General features: G+C 45.2%; 1 protein-coding gene across 2 annotated transcripts; it reads right to left on the bottom strand.

The window, feature by feature from the left end:
- Positions 1 to 7: 7 nt before the first annotated feature.
- On the bottom strand, positions 8 to 10,641 carry LOC123046423 (probable LRR receptor-like serine/threonine-protein kinase At1g56130). 2 transcript variants are annotated; one of them, XM_044469791.1, is made up of 24 exons: positions 10,466 to 10,641; positions 7,102 to 7,288; positions 6,953 to 7,024; positions 6,511 to 6,582; positions 6,348 to 6,419; positions 5,971 to 6,042; positions 5,778 to 5,849; positions 5,627 to 5,695; positions 5,111 to 5,182; positions 4,943 to 5,017; positions 4,758 to 4,832; positions 4,560 to 4,631; positions 4,401 to 4,466; positions 4,250 to 4,309; positions 3,830 to 3,874; positions 3,664 to 3,728; positions 3,170 to 3,549; positions 2,882 to 3,080; positions 2,088 to 2,249; positions 1,875 to 1,993; positions 1,400 to 1,610; positions 1,082 to 1,313; positions 850 to 997; positions 8 to 756 (listed from the first exon to the last, which is right to left on the bottom strand). In XM_044469791.1, exons 1-24 carry the CDS (start codon positions 10,560 to 10,562, stop codon positions 403 to 405), a joined length of 3,048 nt encoding a protein of 1,015 aa, XP_044325726.1. In that variant the 5' UTR covers positions 10,563 to 10,641; the 3' UTR covers positions 8 to 402. The 2 variants fall into 2 exon arrangements, with proteins under 2 accessions (XP_044325726.1, XP_044325725.1); XM_044469790.1 differs by lacking the exon at positions 10,466 to 10,641 and adding an exon at positions 7,847 to 8,104.
- Between the last annotated feature and the right edge of the window lie 7,843 nt (positions 10,642 to 18,484).

Here is an 18,484-nt window from a genome sequence, read left to right as displayed (position 1 = left end):
GCGAATCTGAAACCAAGTAGCCATGGATCACCTGCTTATGGTCCAGTCTAAAAGCCAGAAAAAAAATGCGCTGTCATAAAGGAAATCGCAAAAGTCCAATATCGCGACGACCGGACAGACATTCTTGATTCTTCTCAAGCAAGCACGTGGGCAAGAAGAGGCCACGAACCTTCCTCGGACTTCGAAACTTCAAAGTCCAAGCCCAAAATTATTGCAAATCGTACGCGCGTTCAAGCAGACCAAAGAATTCAGAGCTTCACCTACACACGAACTACACATACAACTTTACCTGCTACTCAATACTCATCCTACATACACCTACTGTACTCATCCGTGAAAAGCATGCCTTCTCAGCAAATCTGTACCACAAGAGGTCGATCGACATCAACCGGTCGAATTGTATCAGCGGCCTTCATCGATGACGGAGCTCAGGAACGGCGAGGAGGTTTGGGACGTCGACGAATGGGGCCTTGGCGCAGAGCTTGACTGCCCGCTGACATCGGTGCTCATGTAGGTGGTGTTGCCGCCCTTGATCTGCCACTCCGTGATGTAGCTGGGCTTGGTCACCACGTCGGGCGCCTCGACGTCGCCCGTCAGCATCGCCACCACCCTCGACATGGGGGGGCGCTGGTGGGGCGAGCCCTGGGTGCAGAGCAGCGCCACCTTGATGGCCCGGAGCACCTCCTCGCTGTCGAACTCTTCCAGCCTCGGGTCCACCACGTCCAGCGCGCGGTTGTCCTCGTACAGTTCCCACACCTGAAAACATTCAGATGGTACGCTGGGGTTAACTTGATTTAATGGTGCTTTATTCAGGGGAATCATTTCTTTTTACTTGTTGCAGGAGCTTACCCATTCGAAAATATAAACCTTGTTCTCGTCCTTTGTACTGTAGTTGGGTCTCCCAGCTAAAGTCTCCAATACCACAACGCCGAATGCAAACACGTCGATCTTCTCTGTCATATGGCCTCTCATGGCATACTCAGGTGCAAGATAACCACTTCAAAGAGACAACAAACGACATCAGCATACATATGAAAATACTACGTAAACATAGAGGTCGGCAAGGTGGAAATGCACTTACAATGTACCAGCAACCTTCGTGCTCACGTGTGTCTTCTGGTCATCATAAAGTTTGGCGAGCCCGAAATCCGAGATCTTAGGATTGAGATTGGCATCAAGTAAGATATTGCTGGCCTTGATGTCCCTGTGCACAACACGGATGCTAGATTCTTCATGAAGATAGGAAAGACCTCTTGCAACGCCTAAGCATATCTCAAAACGCGTTGGCCAGTCTAGGCTTGACTTCCCTTTGCCTGCAAATGTAGGTTTAAGTTTTTAGTTGTTTATACTAAGCGTGAATCTGCAGATAAGTAGCTCCATCAATCAAAAGAAGTTGTACCAAACAGAGCATGGTCCAGGCTTCCATTCTCCAGGTACTCATAAACCAGCAGTGGCTTATTGCCCTCAAGGCAGCAACCATACAGCTTCACCAGATTACGGTGTTGCACTCGAGATATAGTTTCTATTTCCGTTGCAAATTCCCTTTTTCCCTGATGAGATTTTTCAGACAGCTGCTTCACTGCCACGAACCTACCATCAGTTAACTTTCCCTGCAAAAAGGCGACATTTTTCAGCAATGAAAGTTTCAGGTGTCGCACTGCCAAACATAATTTGCTCCAGATCGCTGAAATAAACACCCCCTCTTCATTTTTGAAAGTTATTGACAAGTATGTGAAGAAATTGAGATACAAGAAATAATCTGTGTAAGCAGGTCTGTCTTCTGATGTTTACGTGTATTACTAGCTTATCTAAAGTTACTTCCAGAACGAAAACTTTACAGAAAATTCAAGACTGAATGTATGGGATGAACCAACCTTATAAACCGACCCATATCCTCCTTGACCAAGAAGGTTATCAGGACTGAAATTATCAGTAGCTGACCTCAGCTCACCATAACTGAGGACATTAGGTCTTCCCACAATACTGTAGAGCTCTGCAAGACATCACAAAAGATACAATAAGCTTACTTCGACTACTCCTTTGCTCAGTTAGAATCCAATACAATGTGGTCCTAGTATATCCCATACCTTCTTGCTCCAATGATAGTTTTCTCTTTTTCTGCCTCCAAAAAAAGATCGCGGCAAATGCTACCAATCCTAAAACTGCTAGACCAACTATAACTCCGACAATCACGCCTGTTTTACTACCATTCTTCTTTGCCGCAGCATTACGCACTGTAGGGGTGAAATCTGATAAAAAGTTCACTTGTTAGAAACATGTGATGTCAACAGTCAGTATATTTTAAGTGAAGTTAAATGAAAGGTCCGACTATGTGCAAACTGGTTGGTGTATTACATCTTAAATGTCAGGTGATACATGTATGAGATATTTCACTTCTCTAAAATTTTGTTACTGAAATTTAACTCCAAAACTAGCATCCCTGCGTAATTTGTTTAGTATATTTGACTTACTAGTTCTCTTGTGAATGTCTAACAAATGTAATAGGTAATACAGTAGTGGCAATAGACAAATTAATATTTCTATGAAGCCTCTCATTTATTTCGACAAATAATATCCAAATTCCATGGTAATACAGTAGTAGCAAAGCCTGACTAGATGTGTTTCCACATTCCATGGTACTGAACATATAACAAATTAATAATTAGAACTTCTATAACAGTTATGAGTACATCAAGGACTAAATGAAATATGTACAGATCAACCCTCAGTTTCGTATTGACGCTCTAGTATTTCCCTTTGCTATTATTTCAAGCTGCACAGAATTACATTCAGCATAACTTAGTATGTATTTCTGCCAAGTTAATCTGGAGAATATATGGTAGTCAGTATTAAAACCATTATTTCAAGTCAAGGAAAGTACTTGGTGTTGCACTCAAAGCTGAGATCGCAGGCCCGTAGTAGCCTTGAGTAGGAATGCAGCAAGTGCCCTTGCCAGCCCAGAAGAGATGAATCTCAAGAAAGTTCTTCGTGACAGGAACAATGTACTGCTTCCTAACAGCAGTGTAAGATTTCCCGCCTGCCGTCTTCCTTATGTCAAAGTTCTGTTCTTTACGCACACCCTATACCAACAAAATCAAGAATAAAATAATATTGGGCAGGTTATAAGCTAATAGTATTGGTTATCACTTATAAGGGGACAGGAACCTACCTGAACATATATATCGAAAACCCTTCTCCCTGTGCTCTTCCAAGACTGACCGTCTGGGAAGTCAAACTCTGCAAATTGTAGTGTAACTGTATAGTTTCCATTTTCAAGTCCAATACCAAAGTATCTTAAGGATGACGGTGACATCCTTGCATTCCGGAACAGTTCTGTATCGAGTGTATTCAGAAACTGGCGTGAACTGTAGATTATATAACTGCCATTTTGTGCATCCATGAACCTTCCAACATTGCTAACACCCCATGTTTGTGCTCCTGTAACATAAAATGACGCAGGTCCAAGACTTGCATCATCAGATTCGTAGAAAGAATTATCTGAGCCTGATACGGGTCGCCTACTACCAGAGTCCACAGCAAATGAAGAAGCTGCAGGAAGATTAAATCATTTAATACCGGTACTAGTTTAGTAAAGCTGCAGTAGCAGGTTTATAGTTCCTCAAGTAGGCATATGCTTAAATTTTCAAAAGGCAGTAGTCTCACACTGTGGCAAACCAAGAAAACATGGTGTATTACGCTGAAGGCACCCCCACCCCGTAGGTAAGACACTGCAAATGTAACAGAGTGACACTTTGAACCCAAAATAAAAGCCAAAAGAATCTACTAATTATACTTAAGATGTTGAGGACATATTGAAATATGGCCGAACCTGTTGCTGGAACTATCAGCCACGAAATTATTTGTCACCAGATTCCTAAGTAGAAGGAAATTAGGCAAAAAATCAGAATGCATTGTTCGTACTTCATAGCATATTAGGGCTTCTTTGCAATAGTTTAAATAAGAAAAGTTAACTTATGCATAAATTTTGAGCTAGACTGTAAGACTAATGTCTCCTTAGTCCTTTCACACACAGTATGAGCAATAGGCGTCTTAATTTTTTTTATAAATACTTGTACGATAAATACACCAAAACAGCCTTTCAGATTTATCAAATATGATTCTAGCATTTTTCACCTGTACACTATAAACCTAGCAAGTAAGCTCAGGTGCCTAACCTAGACCAAACGTGCCCTTAATTGGGCTATATTTGGTTGAGCAAAAAAGGGAAGTTTCAGAATTTGGAACTTACAATTGTGAATCTTTAGCCCAAGAAGGAACAGTTCCTGAGAGCTGGTTGTAAGAAAAATCTCTATACAAAATAAAAATATGAAAGCACCATTAGAGATTAAATAAACACCTTCCTTATTTATTGTGTAAATAACATTAACCACATTACATACAAATTTTTAAGCGAAGATCCTATTGAGCTTGGGAGATTCCCTGAAAGGCTATTATTCCCAAGAAATCTAGTCACAACAAAATTTATAAACATTAGCTACAAGAATGATGAAAGCCTTCATTTCATAGAAATATGCTTTGCAAGTCAAGATAGTCCATACAAGAACTTTAGTGAGTTCAGATTCAACAAGGTTTGTGGTACTTGGCCTGTGATATTGTTGAAACTCAAATCCCTGTAAACAAAAAAAGAAGCGAAAACGAAGGATGTCATCAGCCAATGTATAATCTATAGTGATGCATTTAAGTATCTTGCACGGAAGGAATTTGGCTGTAGTGTATTATGGAAATAAAATGCTTACAGTAAGTCTAAACTCGTCAACTTTGAAAAGTCAATCGATGAAAGCTTATCAGATATCCTGCAGTTCCTCAAAACCCTGCAAAAAGAGAAAAACATGTTGCATGTTTTAGGATTGACGAACCTCTCGAGTTACATCAAATTGGGACTGTAATCTGACCCACTAAGTGAATAACAAGTTATGCATACAAGGTGCTCAAAGATGTCATGTTATTGACGAATGCCAGTGAAGAAGAACTCCCATTTAATATATCACCGATTCGTCTGCACCATAGAAGTAGATTATTAACTGTCCCTGCTGCAACCTTGACATTTAAGAATGACATTTAGCTCTTATCACCGGCAGTAGGCACTTACAAGCTTGTCAATTGGGCAAGATTGGAAAGAGTAGCTGGAATCGGACCTTCGAAAGAATTGCCTTGAAACCTCCTACAATGTCATGGTTCTAGTTAGTCACTTCAAGGACCATTTATTGACGGATTCAGTAACCAAGTAGTGAAAGAAAGGACATCTCTATTCTTTGGAAAACAAAAGAATGTGAACATATTTAGCTAGAAGTACAACTTACTTCTGGAGAGACGATAGAGTATTCAAAGTGATTCAATGCTTACTCATCACCTTATCTGAAACTAGCACTCATCTAAGCTTTAACTATTTGAAATGACTCTCCCACTTCCACACCAATTTATGTTTTTCACAAACTAAAGCTTGGCTTGTAGCCTTGTAGGTAATCTAAGCAAACTGCACAAATATTCTCTGAAAACTTCCCGAAGAAACAAATATTCTTTGGAATTGTGTAAACGTATTCATATTACTTGCAGTGTTTTTATATTTTTAGAGAATTGCTATAACTGAGATCACTAGCAATCTTACAGCTCTGTTAAACTCCAGCTCCCAATATAATCTGGTATCTGGCCAGTAAAATCATTATCTGATGCCCACCTAAGCAAAAAGCAGAAAAGTACAATAAGATGAGATGGTGTGAAACACTATAATGTCAACAACATATCAATTATAGGCATACAATATTTTCATTTTCGTAAGGCTGGAAAGTGACGCTGGTAGTGGGCCACTAAGGCCAGCACTGTCGATGTACCTGTAAGTGATAAATACAAAAACAGCACAAATTAGACATTGAGATGACACTAGCCCAACCCCCCAAAAAAATCGCTTGGCAGAAGGAAAAAAGGAATGCCCAGAATTCAGTAAATGCATACATTTGTTCAAGTTTGGCCAGGTTTCCCAACTCCGAAGGTAGTGAGCCATTAAATTTGTTTGAGCCAATGCCCCTAAAAGTACACCAAGAATTCCAGGTTAGACAAGTGAACCTGACAACTATAATCTATATTCTAAGAAGTATGGAAGTTATCAGCATAGCTACCCTTCAACCCGAGTTTAACTAAGTCCTCGTCCTCGGTACAAGATGTCAAGAATAGACAACGAATAAAGATCTCACTAACAATTTCAGAGTCCTTTATTGAATCTTGCAAACTTGAGGTCGGTGGCAACCAATTGATATTTATTGTTCTATTGATTAAAGACACGATACAGTTGTATGATGAAATAAATAAATTACTAAAGGTATATTTCTTACAGTGATACAAGATTCGTAAGGTTCCCGAGCTCCTTTGGTAGAGGTCCAGATAACGCATTGATGCCCAAACTCCTAATATATTCAAGAGAGGAAGTGTTAGATTAAATGACAAGAAACAAATCTATTTATTTGATGTAATCATGTTTTGAGTTCCGAATCGTACAAGTACTGCATCTGATCCAGCTTCTCAATGAACGATGGTATAGGCCCTGTTAAGTAATTTTGTGCTAAATTCCTGAAACAACATCAAACAGATACAAGAAATAATTGAATTTAGTGAAATTGGCATATTATACAGAATGCCTTTTTCACGTTAGCACAGCAGAGCTCAAGAAATCATTGCCACTATAAGTATATATAATCGATATTGTGGGCGGTTCCAATGGAATCAGGGATGCTAAAAAACATACTAGAAAATATTGGTAACCATTAACTGAAATTATGTAGCGATCATCTATGAGGGCAATGGCAAAAAGCTAGAATGTGTAAACTTGGGCAAAAGTTGGGTGGCAGAGTTAACCGGCAAACAGCCAACTCTGCCGGCCCCTCGAACATAGTGCTTTGTCCTAGAGACCATTTCACGTTTGAAAGTTGAGAGGGCATACAAATTGGTGAGGCTGGTGAGGTTCCACAGCTCTTCTGGTATCGGGCCGACCGCGTCCAAGGCGTATATTTTCCTGCATTGACGAGCGTCCCATCAGCTATTGGCGCGGTAGGCATTTCATCGAGCAGGCTGGGCGCGGCGGGCACTTACAGCCTTGTGATGCGGCAGACGGAGGCGTTGCCGGTGGAGCAGAGGCACTTGATGGCCGGGTTGAAGTTGGGGTCGTTGTCGATGTCGGTGTCGTCCGTGGCGGCGCCGGTGCAGAGGTTGCCGCTGATGTTCCATGAGGACGACGCCTTCTGGCCGAGCTTGGCGAACACCGCGTTCAGCGCCGCCGCTGCATGCGAGAACAAAAAACCGGGTCAAAAAGACAGAAAAGGAACGCCCACGTGGTCGGTTGGCCGTCCGATGCGGATCCGACGGCCAGGGAGTGGGGGCAAAACCAGGCAGGCGAGACCGGACATGGTTTCTGACTTTTCTGTGCGGGCCAGCCAAAGTCAAACGCCGAAATGAAACACGGGCATCGAGGTGCGGCGATTGACTTTTTTGACCGAGACGCCCGAACGAACATGCTAGTTTGTTGTGACGGCAAGATCTTGCGCCCATTCATGGTCGCAAGGTGGTGGTGGTGGGAAATTAGGGATGAAGAAGCGGAAACCAGGAGGGAAACTCGGCAGTGTTTCCCGGCGGGATTTGCTCAGCGGCAGCAGTTGATCATCAGACAGAGCAAGAAAGAGGCGATAATCGATGGTTCCGACGACAGCAAAAGGGCACGATGAAGAAAATGAAGCAAGAAACTGGCTGGTCAATTCAAGCAAGATGCGATCAGAGTTCATGAACGAAGAGCAGCGTGAGCCTTGGGGTTGAGGAGAAGGACGGAAGAAGGCGTGCTTACCGTCGCCCGCATGGGTCCTCAGGGTCCGCTGAGCATGGGCGGCCGCCGCGAGAAGCAGCAGCGCGAGCGCGAGCGCGGCGCCGTGGCCATGGAGGGGCTGGCTCCCCCGCCTCATCTCCCTCCCTCGCTCGCTCTACGTCTCTAGCTTAGCTCGACGACGTCGACGGCCCCCTTTGTTTGTGACTTGTGAAGGATGGGAGCCGGGACAAAGAAGATAAAAACCTCACCCGGAAAGGGACAGGTGTGCGTGCGTTGGTGCCCCTGGACCTGGACGCATGCGCATGTATGTACGTACAGACGACGGTGATGGGTACATGTAGCCTGCCACTGCCAGGTAGTACAGGCGCACAGCCAACCAGTACAGGGTTGGTAACGGGAAGCAGCAACTTCCTTGATCATCTCCTTCGTTCCCAGTTGCCAAGTGGGACGACTAATTTTTTATCAAAGTTTTGGTTGAAGGGCCACTTGGTCAATTAGAGAATTATAATTATTATTAGACTAGCCACAATAGTGGGTAATAACATAAGTGTGATAACATGCAAAGCTTCATTTATTAGGTTATAGACTCATATTGCATTGGGACATGTGATGTTACAGTAACTAGCTAAGTTACTAGTACTACATCTCTCCTCATTAACTCATTGCCACATAAGCAAATTTGCTGAGTTGGACTCGGTGTTACTACCGAAGTTACTCCCACTATGACTAGTCTTAAGGCCTGTTCGGTATCTCGCCAGTTTCAAAACTCCGCTCCGTGCTAGGAGCTGGTTCCGAGCCACTCCGTAGGATTCCACTGCCGCTCCCTCCGCTCCGGGAGTCGCAGCCTTGGAGCCGAGTGAATCCGAACAGGGCTTTAGTATGCAGTGCCTCGATTCGATGAACACGTTACACGTGTGGCTCCGGTTAGGGAAAGGGGTGTGTCGGATTGGAGTTGGATGGGTGCTCCGCGACCGCCCTACGCCAGCCGCCACCCCCGCATGCGATGCGATGCGAATGCGACGCGCGATCGAGATGGCGATCCACATGCGGCGGTTGCGACGTACGCGAGGAAGCTGCCAAGCTGGACGGAGGCGGACAGCTTTGACACTTCATCCTAGATGTAGCAAAACTCCTTCAGCCCCGCGTGCGCGCGCCGCATAACAGGAAGAGGTCTCACCCTTTGTTTATTTCCTTTTGATTTTGACTTAGAGGCATGCACAATACTATACTCCCTCCGTCCTATAATTTAAGACGTTTTTTGACTCTAATATAGTGTCAAAAGCGTCTTTTTTTTGCGAGGAGTCAAAAAAGTCTTACATTATGGGACGGAGGGAGTAGTTGATAAGACAGTGTATGTTAAGTTCGTCATGTAAGCAGAAGGTAATAAAAAATAATGTATAATTGGTTATCTCTAGTCTTATCTTTGATACCTGGATATCCCTAAAATTATGATGAGACATATTTTGCTAAGACATCATCTCTCGACTAATAAGGGCATATCTTCTCTTATGATTTACCTCTTCCTCGCCTCAACATTTATCCTACGTGTCACTATTAAGATAGAATCATTGTACATGCCCTATCATCCTCATTTGATTTTTCGAGTGTTATGAGTGTCTGTCTTGGACGGCTTCTTTTCTTTCTATACGACATGGAAAGGTGAAACTTGGTTGGCTTATTTTGTGGTTAATAATTGGGACAGTTACCATGTGAAACATATGGTAAGCATTTCAAACTGTTCAAAAAAATTGGGACAGGTGCATGAAGGTACACCGTATTCAAACAAGTTGAAATTAATTTAATATTTCTGAATTTTGAAATCCATCAAATGAACTTCAAATGGGTTGAAATTTTAGATGGAAACCCAATACAATAAGTGTGATTTATGGGCAAAACTGGAACAATTAAGGAGGAAGTGAAAATGTCACTCAAGATAAAAGAAGAAATTTAAAGAGAGTTGAGAGTTGGGTTTAGAATATTGGGAAGTTGGACAATGACTTGCTGAAAGTAAACAAGATGTGAAGTTGAAGTGAAACACAAGGTTGACATGCATAAGAGAAAAAGAAAAGACACATTGCATACGCTTCCAAAACTATAACGCAAATAATAAACAGGTCCTCATATAGGGCTATTGGGTTGGGGCTGTTACAAGTTCATAGTGCCTTGTTTAGGAGCGCCGTACTTCATACCACGGCGTTGGGGTCGGTGGCGCTATACTTTCCTGAGAGCTATGGCACAAAAATGACGACAAGTTCATAAATACAACAAGTTGACAATTACGACAAGTTCGTAGCAAGTCCACTAAAACGCCGGGGTCGAACGAAGAAGCTAGTTTCTTGGAACGACAAGATCTTGCGCCCATTCATGGTCACAAGGTGGTGGTGGTGGGAAATTAGGGATGAAGAAGTGAAAACCAGGAGGCAAAACTAAGCGGCGTTCCCCGGCCAGATTTGCTCAGAGGCAGCAATTGATCATCAGACGTGGCAAAACAAAGGCGATAATCGACAGTTCCGACAACAGAAAAATGGCACCATGAAGAAAATGAAGCAAGAAATTGGCTGGTCGATTCAAGCAAGATGCTATCAGAGCTGAGGAACGAGCTGAGGATTGGAGCCTTGGGGTTGAGGAGAAGGACGGTACCGTCGCCCAGATGGGTCCTCGGGGACCGCTGAGCATGGGCAGCCGCCGTGAGAAGCAGCAGCGGCAGCGTGAGCGCCGCCCCAAGGAGGAGCTTCATCTCCCTTCCTCGCTCTAGCTAGGTCTCTAGCTTAGCTTAGCCTAGTCTAGCTCGACGGCGTGGACGACCCCTTTGTTTGTGAGTTTCTGAAGGATGGGAGCCGGGACAAAGAAGATAAAACCTCACCCCCCCCCCCCCCCCCCCCCCCGAAAAAGGGGCGTGTGTGTGTTGGTGCTCCTGGACGCATGCGCGTGACGAAGATGGGTACATGTAGTACAGGATACAAGGTTACAGGAAGCAGCAACTTGGCAAACCAACCTGTGGTTGGATGGTTAGAGGGACTGTGGTATTCCCAGCCCACCAAGGTTCAAATCCTTGTGCGTGCATTTATTCCTGGATTTATTTTAGGATTTCCGGCAATGCACATTCAGTGGGAGGAGGCGTTCCCGTCGACGATAAGGTGCCTACGGTGACTTCGTAAATTTCAAGATGACATGCCGGCCCATTCTTTCGGAAGTGCTCATAGGGGTAGGGTGTGCATGTGTGCGTTCATACGGGTGAGTGCATACGCGTGTATATGAGCGTTTGTGTCTGTACTGTGTTCAGAAAAAAGGAAGCAGCAACTTGAGCACCTCCCTCATTCCCAACTGCCAAGTGGGAGGACCAACTCAAGGGTCATTTGATCAATTATTACTGTGGTATACACTATGCAATACCTCGACTAGGATTGGACGAACAAGTACGTGTGGATACGGTTAGGAAGAGGGGTATAAGAGCATCTACAGCCGGACCTCTCAAAGCCGCCTCATACGCCCGGGCGGGCTGCCCGATCACTGTCCGGTCATGTTTTTTGGACTCAGACGAACGCCTCAAACGGACCTCAAACTCCCGGACTGACTGGTACCCCCCATATCCAGCCCAAATATGGGGGATATGGGGTGGCCCGGGCACACCCGGGCGCGTCCGCCTGACAAGCCTGGCCCACCATTGCCCCCACGGATGTCCCACAAAACCCCCATCAGCCTCGTCGTCTGAAACCCTAGCTCACCCTCCTCTCTCGCTCCGTCCTCTCCACTCCCCTCACCGATTTCGATCGAATCCGGCGCAATGTCGAGCTCCGGCAGCCGCTCCGACGACGAGGTGGATCTGGAGTATGAGCTTGCTCTCCGCATCGCCTAGGAGCGGTCTAAGGTGGAGACCGGGGGCAGCTCCAGATCTGCAGCCTCGCCGCAGCTTCCCCGTCGGTGCATCTTGGACACCAACGCTGGCCCCTCCCGGACAATGGGCAGCTCCGACGGGCGGCCAGTGTTGGGGAACGTAGCAGAAATTTAAAATTTTCTACGCATCACCAAGATCAATCTATGGAGTAATCTAGCAACGAGGGGAAGGAGAGTGCATCTACATACCCTTGTAGATCGCTAAGTGGAAGCGTTGCAAGAACACGGATGAAGGAGTCGTACTCGTAGCAATTCAGATCGCGGTTGATTCCGATCTAAGCGCCGAACCACGGCGCCTCCGTGTTCAACACACGTGCAGCCCGGTGATGTCTCCCACGCCTTGATCCAGCAAGGGGAGAAGGAGAGGTTGGGGAAGACTCCATCTAACAGCAGCACGACGGCGTGGTGGTGAAGAAGGAGCGTGGTAATCCTGCAGGGCTTCGCCAAGCACCGCGGGAGAGGAGGAGGACTTGGGAGAGGGGAAGGGCTGCGCCAGAACTTGGATGCGGCTGTCCTCCCACCCCCCACATATATATAGGGGCAAGGGAGAGGGGGACCGGCCCCCTCAGATCCAATCTGAGGAGGGGGCGACGGCCAGGGGGGTTGCCTTGCCCCCCAAGGCAAGGGGGCGCCCCCCTTAGGGTTCCCCCCAAAACCTTAGGCGCATGGGCCCTAAGGGGGAAGGCGCCCAACCCACTAAGGGGCTGGTCCCTCTCCACAAACAGCCCAAAGGGCCCTCCAGGGCAGGTGGACCCTCCCGGTGGACCCCCGGAACCCCTTCGGTGGTCCCGGTACAATACCGGGAACCCCCGAATTATTCCGGTGAACGTATGATGACTTCCCATATATAAATCTTTACCTCCGAACCATTCCGGAACTCCTCGTGACATCCGGGATCTCATCCGGGACTCCAAACAACATTCGGTAACCACATACATCTATTCCCTATAACCTTAGCGTCATCGAACCTTAAGTGTGTAGACCCTACGGGTTCGGGAGACACGTAGACATGACCGAGACAACTCTCCGGCCAATAACCAACAACGGGATCTGGATACCCATGTTGGCTCCCACATGTTCCACGGTGATCTCATCGGATGAACCACGATGTCAAGGATTCAATCAATCCCGTATTCAATTCCCTTTGTTTACCGGTATAGTACTTGCCCGAGATTCGATCATTAGTATCTCCATACCTTGTTCAATCTCGTTACCGGCAAGTCTCTTTACTTGTTTTGTAACACATCATCCCCTGATTAACTCCTTGGTCACATTGCGCATATGATGATGTCCTACCGAGTGGGCCCAGAGATACCTCTCCGTCACACGGAGTGATAAATCCCAGTCTCGATTCGTGCCAACCCAACAGACACTTTCGGAGATACCCGTAGTGTACCTTTATAGCCACCCAGTTACGTTGTGACGTTTGGTACACCCAAAGCATTCCTACGGTATCCGGGAGTTGCACAATCTCATGGTCTAAGGAAATGATACTTGACATTAGAAAAGCTTTAGCATACGAACTACACGATCTTTGTGCTAGGCTTAGGATTGGGTCTTGTCCATCACATCATTCTCGTAATGATGTGATCCCGTCAACGACATCCAATGTCCATGGCCAGGAAACTGTAACCATCTATTGATCAACGAGCTAGTCAACTAGAGGCTTACTAGGGACATGGTGTTGTCTATGTACCCACACATGTATCTGAGTTTCCTATCAATACAATTATAGCATGGATAATAAACGTTCATCATGAACAAGGAAATATAATAATAATAACTAATTTATTATTGCCTCTAGAGCATGTTTCCAACAGTCTCCCACTTGCACTAGAGTCAATAATCTAGTTTACATCGCCATGTGATTAACACTCACAGGTCACATCGCCATGTGACCAACATCCAAAGAGTTTACTAGTGTCAATAAACTATTTCACATCATCATGTGATTAAGACTCAATGAGTTCTGGGGTTTGATCATGTTTTGCTTGTGAGAGAGGTTTTTGTTGGAAATATGCCCTAGAGGCAATAATAAAAGTGTTATTATTATATTTCTTTGTTCATGATAATAGTCTTTTATTCATGCTATAACTGTATTATCCGGAAATCGTAATACACGTGTGAATACATAGACCACAATATGTCCCTAGTGAGCCTCTAGTTGACTAGCTCGTTGTGATCAACAGATAGTCATGGTTTCCTGGCTATGGACATTGGATGTCGTTGATAACGGGATCACATCATTAAGAGAATGATGTGATGGACAAGACCCAATCCTAAGCATAGCACAAAGATCGTGTAGTTCGTATGCTAAAGCTTTTCTAATGTCAAGTATCTTTTCCTTAGACCATGAGATCGTGTAACTCCCTGATACCGTAAGAGTGCTTTGGGTGTACCAAACGTCACAACGTAACTGGGTGATTATAAAGGTGCACTACAGGTATCTCCGAAAGTGTCTGTTGGGTTGACACGGATCGAGACTGGGATTTGTCACTCCGTGTAAACGGAGAGGTATCTCTGGGCCCACTCGGTAGGACATCATCATAATGTGCACAATGTGACCAAGGGGTTGATCACGGGATGATGTGTTACGGAACGAGTAAAGAGACTTGCCGGTAACGAGATTGAACAAGGTATCGGTATACCGACGATCGAATCTCGGGCAAGTACAATACCGCTAGACAAAGGGAATTGTATACGGGATCGATTGAGTCCTTGACATCGTGGTTCATCCGATGAGATCATCGTGGAACATGTGGGAGCCAACATGGGTATCCAGATCCCGCTGTTGGTTATTGACCGGAGAACGTCTCGGTCATGTCTACATGTCTCCCGAACCCGTAGGGTCTACACACTTAAGGTTCGATGACGCTAGGGTTATAAAGGAAGCTTGTATGTGGTTACCGAATGTTGTTCGGAGTCCCGGATGAGATCCCGGACGTCACGAGGAGTTCCGGAATGGTCCGGAGGTAAAGATTTATATATGGAAAGTTGTTGTTCGGGTTCCGGAAAAAGTTCGGGTTTTTTCGGTATTGTACCGGGAAGCTTCCAGAAGGTTCCGGAGGATTCTGGAGGGGTCCGGAGGTCCGGAAATTGTTCCACCACGTCCAATACAGCAGCATGGGCTGTAAGGGGGCGCCCTAGCCTTAATGGGCCAGGGGAACCAGCCCCCCAAGGCCCATGCGCATGGGAAGGGGGAAACCCTAAAGGGGGAGGCCTCCACTTGACTTGGGAGGCACTCCTCCCCCCTTGGCCGCCCCCCTTAGATGGGATCTAGGGCTGGCCGCACCCCTTGGGGTGGGAAACCCTAAAGGGGGCGCAGCCCCCCCTTCCCCCTATATATAGTTGAGGTTTGGGGCTGTCATACACATGAGAACTTCTCCCTCTTGGTGCAGCCCTACCTCTCTCCCTACTCCTCCTCTCCCGCGGTGCTTGGCGAAGCCCTGCAGGATTGCCACGCTCCTCCATCACCACCACGCCGTTGTGCTGCTGCTAGATGGAGTCTTCCTCAACCTCTCCCTCTCTCCTTGCTGGATCAAGGCGTGGGAGACGTCACCGGGCTGTACGTGTGTTGAACGCGGAGGTGCCGTCCGTTCGGCACTAGGATCTCCGGTGATTTGGATCACGACGAGTACGACTCCTTCACCCGTTCTCTTGAACGCTTCCGCTTAGCGATCTACAAGGGTATGTAGATGCACTCTCCTTCCCCTCGTTGCTGGTTTCTCCATAGATAGATCTTGGTGACACGTAGGAAAATTTTGAATTTCTGCTACGTTCCCCAACAGTGGCATCATGAGCTAGGTCTATTGCGTAGATTCTTTGCACGAGTAGAACACAAAGTAGTTGTGGGCGTTGATTTTGTTCAATATGCTTACCGTTACTAGTCCAATCTTGTTTCGACGGTATTGTGGGATGAAGCGGCCCGGACCGACCTTACACGTACTCTTACGTGAGACAGGTTCCACCGATTGACATGCACTTGGTGCATAAGGTGGCTAGCGGGTGCCAGTCTCTCCCACTTTAGTCGGAACGGATTCGATGAAAAGGGTCCTTATGAAGGGTAAATAGCAATTGGCATATCACGTTGTGGTTTTGCGTAGGTAAGAAACGTTCTTGCTAGAAACCCATAGCAGCCACGTAAAACATGCAAACAACAATTAGAGGACGTCTAACTTGTTTTTGCAGGGTATGCTATGTGATGTGATATGGCCAAGAAGAATGTGATGAATGATATGTGATGTATGAGATTGATCATGTTCTTGTAATAGGATTCACGACTTGCATGTCGATGAGTATGACAACCGGCAGGAGCCATAGGAGTTGTCTTAATTTATTGTATGACCTGCGTGTCATTGAACAACGCCATGTAATTACTTTACTTTATTGCTAACCGGTAGCCATAGTAGTAGAAGTAATAGTTGGCGAGACAACTTCATGGAGACACGATGATGGAGATCATGATGATGGAGATCATGGTGTCATGCCGGTGACGATGATGATCATGGAGCCCCGAAGATGGAGATCAATGGAGCATATGATATTGGCCATATCATGTCACTACTATATAATTGCATGTGATGTTTATTATGTTTATGCATCTTATTTGCTTAGAACGACGGTAGTAAATAAGATGATCCCTCATAAAATTTCAAGAAGTGTTCCCCCTAACTGTGCACCGTTGCTAAAGTTCGTCGCTTCTAAGCACCACGTGATGATCGGGTGTGATGGATTCTTACGTTCACATACAACGGGTGTAAGACAGATTTACACACGCGAAACACTTAGGGTTAACTTGACGAGCCTAGCATGTACAGACATGGCCTCGGAACACAGAGACCGAAAGGTCGAGCATGAGTCGTATAGTAGATACGATCAACATGAAGATGTTCACCGATGATGACTAGTCCGTCTCACGTGATGATCGGACACGGCCTAGTTGACTCGGATCATGTAATCACTTAGATGACCAGAGGGATGTCTATCTGAGTGGGAGTTCATAAGATGAACTTAATTATCCTGAACATAGTCAAAAGACCTTTTGCAAATTATGTCGTAAGCTCGCGCTTTAGTTCCACTGTTTAGATATGTTCCTAGAGAAAATATAGTTGAAAGTTGATAGTAGCGATTATGCGGATCAGTAGAAAGCTTATGTCCTTAATGCACCGCTCAGTGTGCTGAACCCCAAACGTCGTCTGTGGATGTTGCGAACATCGGACATACACGTTTTGATAACTACGTGATAGTTCAGTTAAACGGTTTAGAGTTGAGGCACCAAAGACGTTTTCGAAACGTCGCGGAACATATGAGATGTTTCGAGGGCTGAAATTGGGATTTCAGGCTCGTGCCCACGTCAAGAGGTATAAGACCTCCGACGATTTTCTTAGCCTGCAAACTAAGGGAGAAAAGCTCAATCGTTGAGCTTGTGCTCAGATTGTCTGAGTGCGACAATCACTTGAATCGAGTGGGAGTTGATCTTCCAGATGAGATAGTGATGTTTCTCCAAAGTCATTGCCACCAAGCTGCTAGAGCTTCGTGATGAACTATAACATATCAGGGATAGATATGATGATCCTTGAGGTATTCACGATGTTTGACACCGCGAAAGTAGAAATCAAGAAGGAGCATCAATTGTTGATGGTTGGTGAAACCACTAGTTTCAAGAAGGGCAAGGGCAAGAAGGGATACTTCATGAAACGGCAAATCAGCTGCTGCTCCAGTGAAGAAACCCAAGGTTGAACCCAAACCCGAGACTAAGTGCTTCTGTGATAAGGGGAATAGTCACTAGAGCGGAATTACCCTAGATACTTGGTAGATGAGAAGGCTGGCAAGGTCGATAGAAGTATATTGGATATACATTATGTTAATGTGTACTTTACTAGTACTCCTAGTAGCACCAGGGTATAAGATACCGGTTCGGTTACTAAGTGTTAGTAACTCGAAATAAAAGCTACGGAATAAACGGAGACTAGCTAAAGGAGAGCTGACGATATGTGTTGGAAGTGTTTCCAAGTTTGATGTGATCAAACATCGTACGCTCCCTCTACCATCAAGATTAGTATTAAACCTGAATAACTGTCATTGTGTGTTTGCGTTGAGCATAGACATGATTGGATTATGTCTATCGCAATACGGTTATTCATTTAAGGAGAATAATAGTTACTCTATTTATGTGAATAATACCTTCAGTGGTCTTGCACCTAAAAATGGTTTATTGAATCTCGATCGTAGTGATACACATTTTCATGCCAAAAGATAGTAATGATAGTACCACTTACTGGTGGCACTGCCATGTAAGTCATATTGGTTTAAAACGCATGAAGAAGCTCCATGTTGATGGATCTTTGGACTCACTCATTTTTGAAAAGTTTGAGACATGCGAACCATGTCTATTGGTGTATATGCATGAAGAAACTCCATGCAGATGGATCGTTTGGACTCACTTGATTTTGAATCACTTGAGATATGAAAATCATACCACATGGGCAAGATGACTGAAAAGCCTCGTTTTCAGTAAAATGGAACAAGATAGCAACTTGTTGGAAGCAACACATTTTGATGTGTGCAGTCCAATGAGTGCTGAGGCATGCAGTGAATATCGTTATGTTCTTACTTCACAGATGATTCGAGTAAATGTTGAGTATATTTACTTGATGAAACACAAGTCTGAATTATTGAATGGTTCAAGTAATTTCAGAGTGAAGTTGAAGATCATTGTGACAAGAGGATAAATTATGATCATAGAGATGAGTATCTGAGTTACGA

Source organism: Triticum aestivum, chromosome 2B (genome assembly GCF_018294505.1).
Source record: "Triticum aestivum cultivar Chinese Spring chromosome 2B, IWGSC CS RefSeq v2.1, whole genome shotgun sequence".
Taxonomy (NCBI): domain Eukaryota; kingdom Viridiplantae; phylum Streptophyta; class Magnoliopsida; order Poales; family Poaceae; genus Triticum; species Triticum aestivum.
Note: the sequence above shows the minus strand (reverse complement) of the source record. Positions and strands in the feature narration are given on the sequence as shown.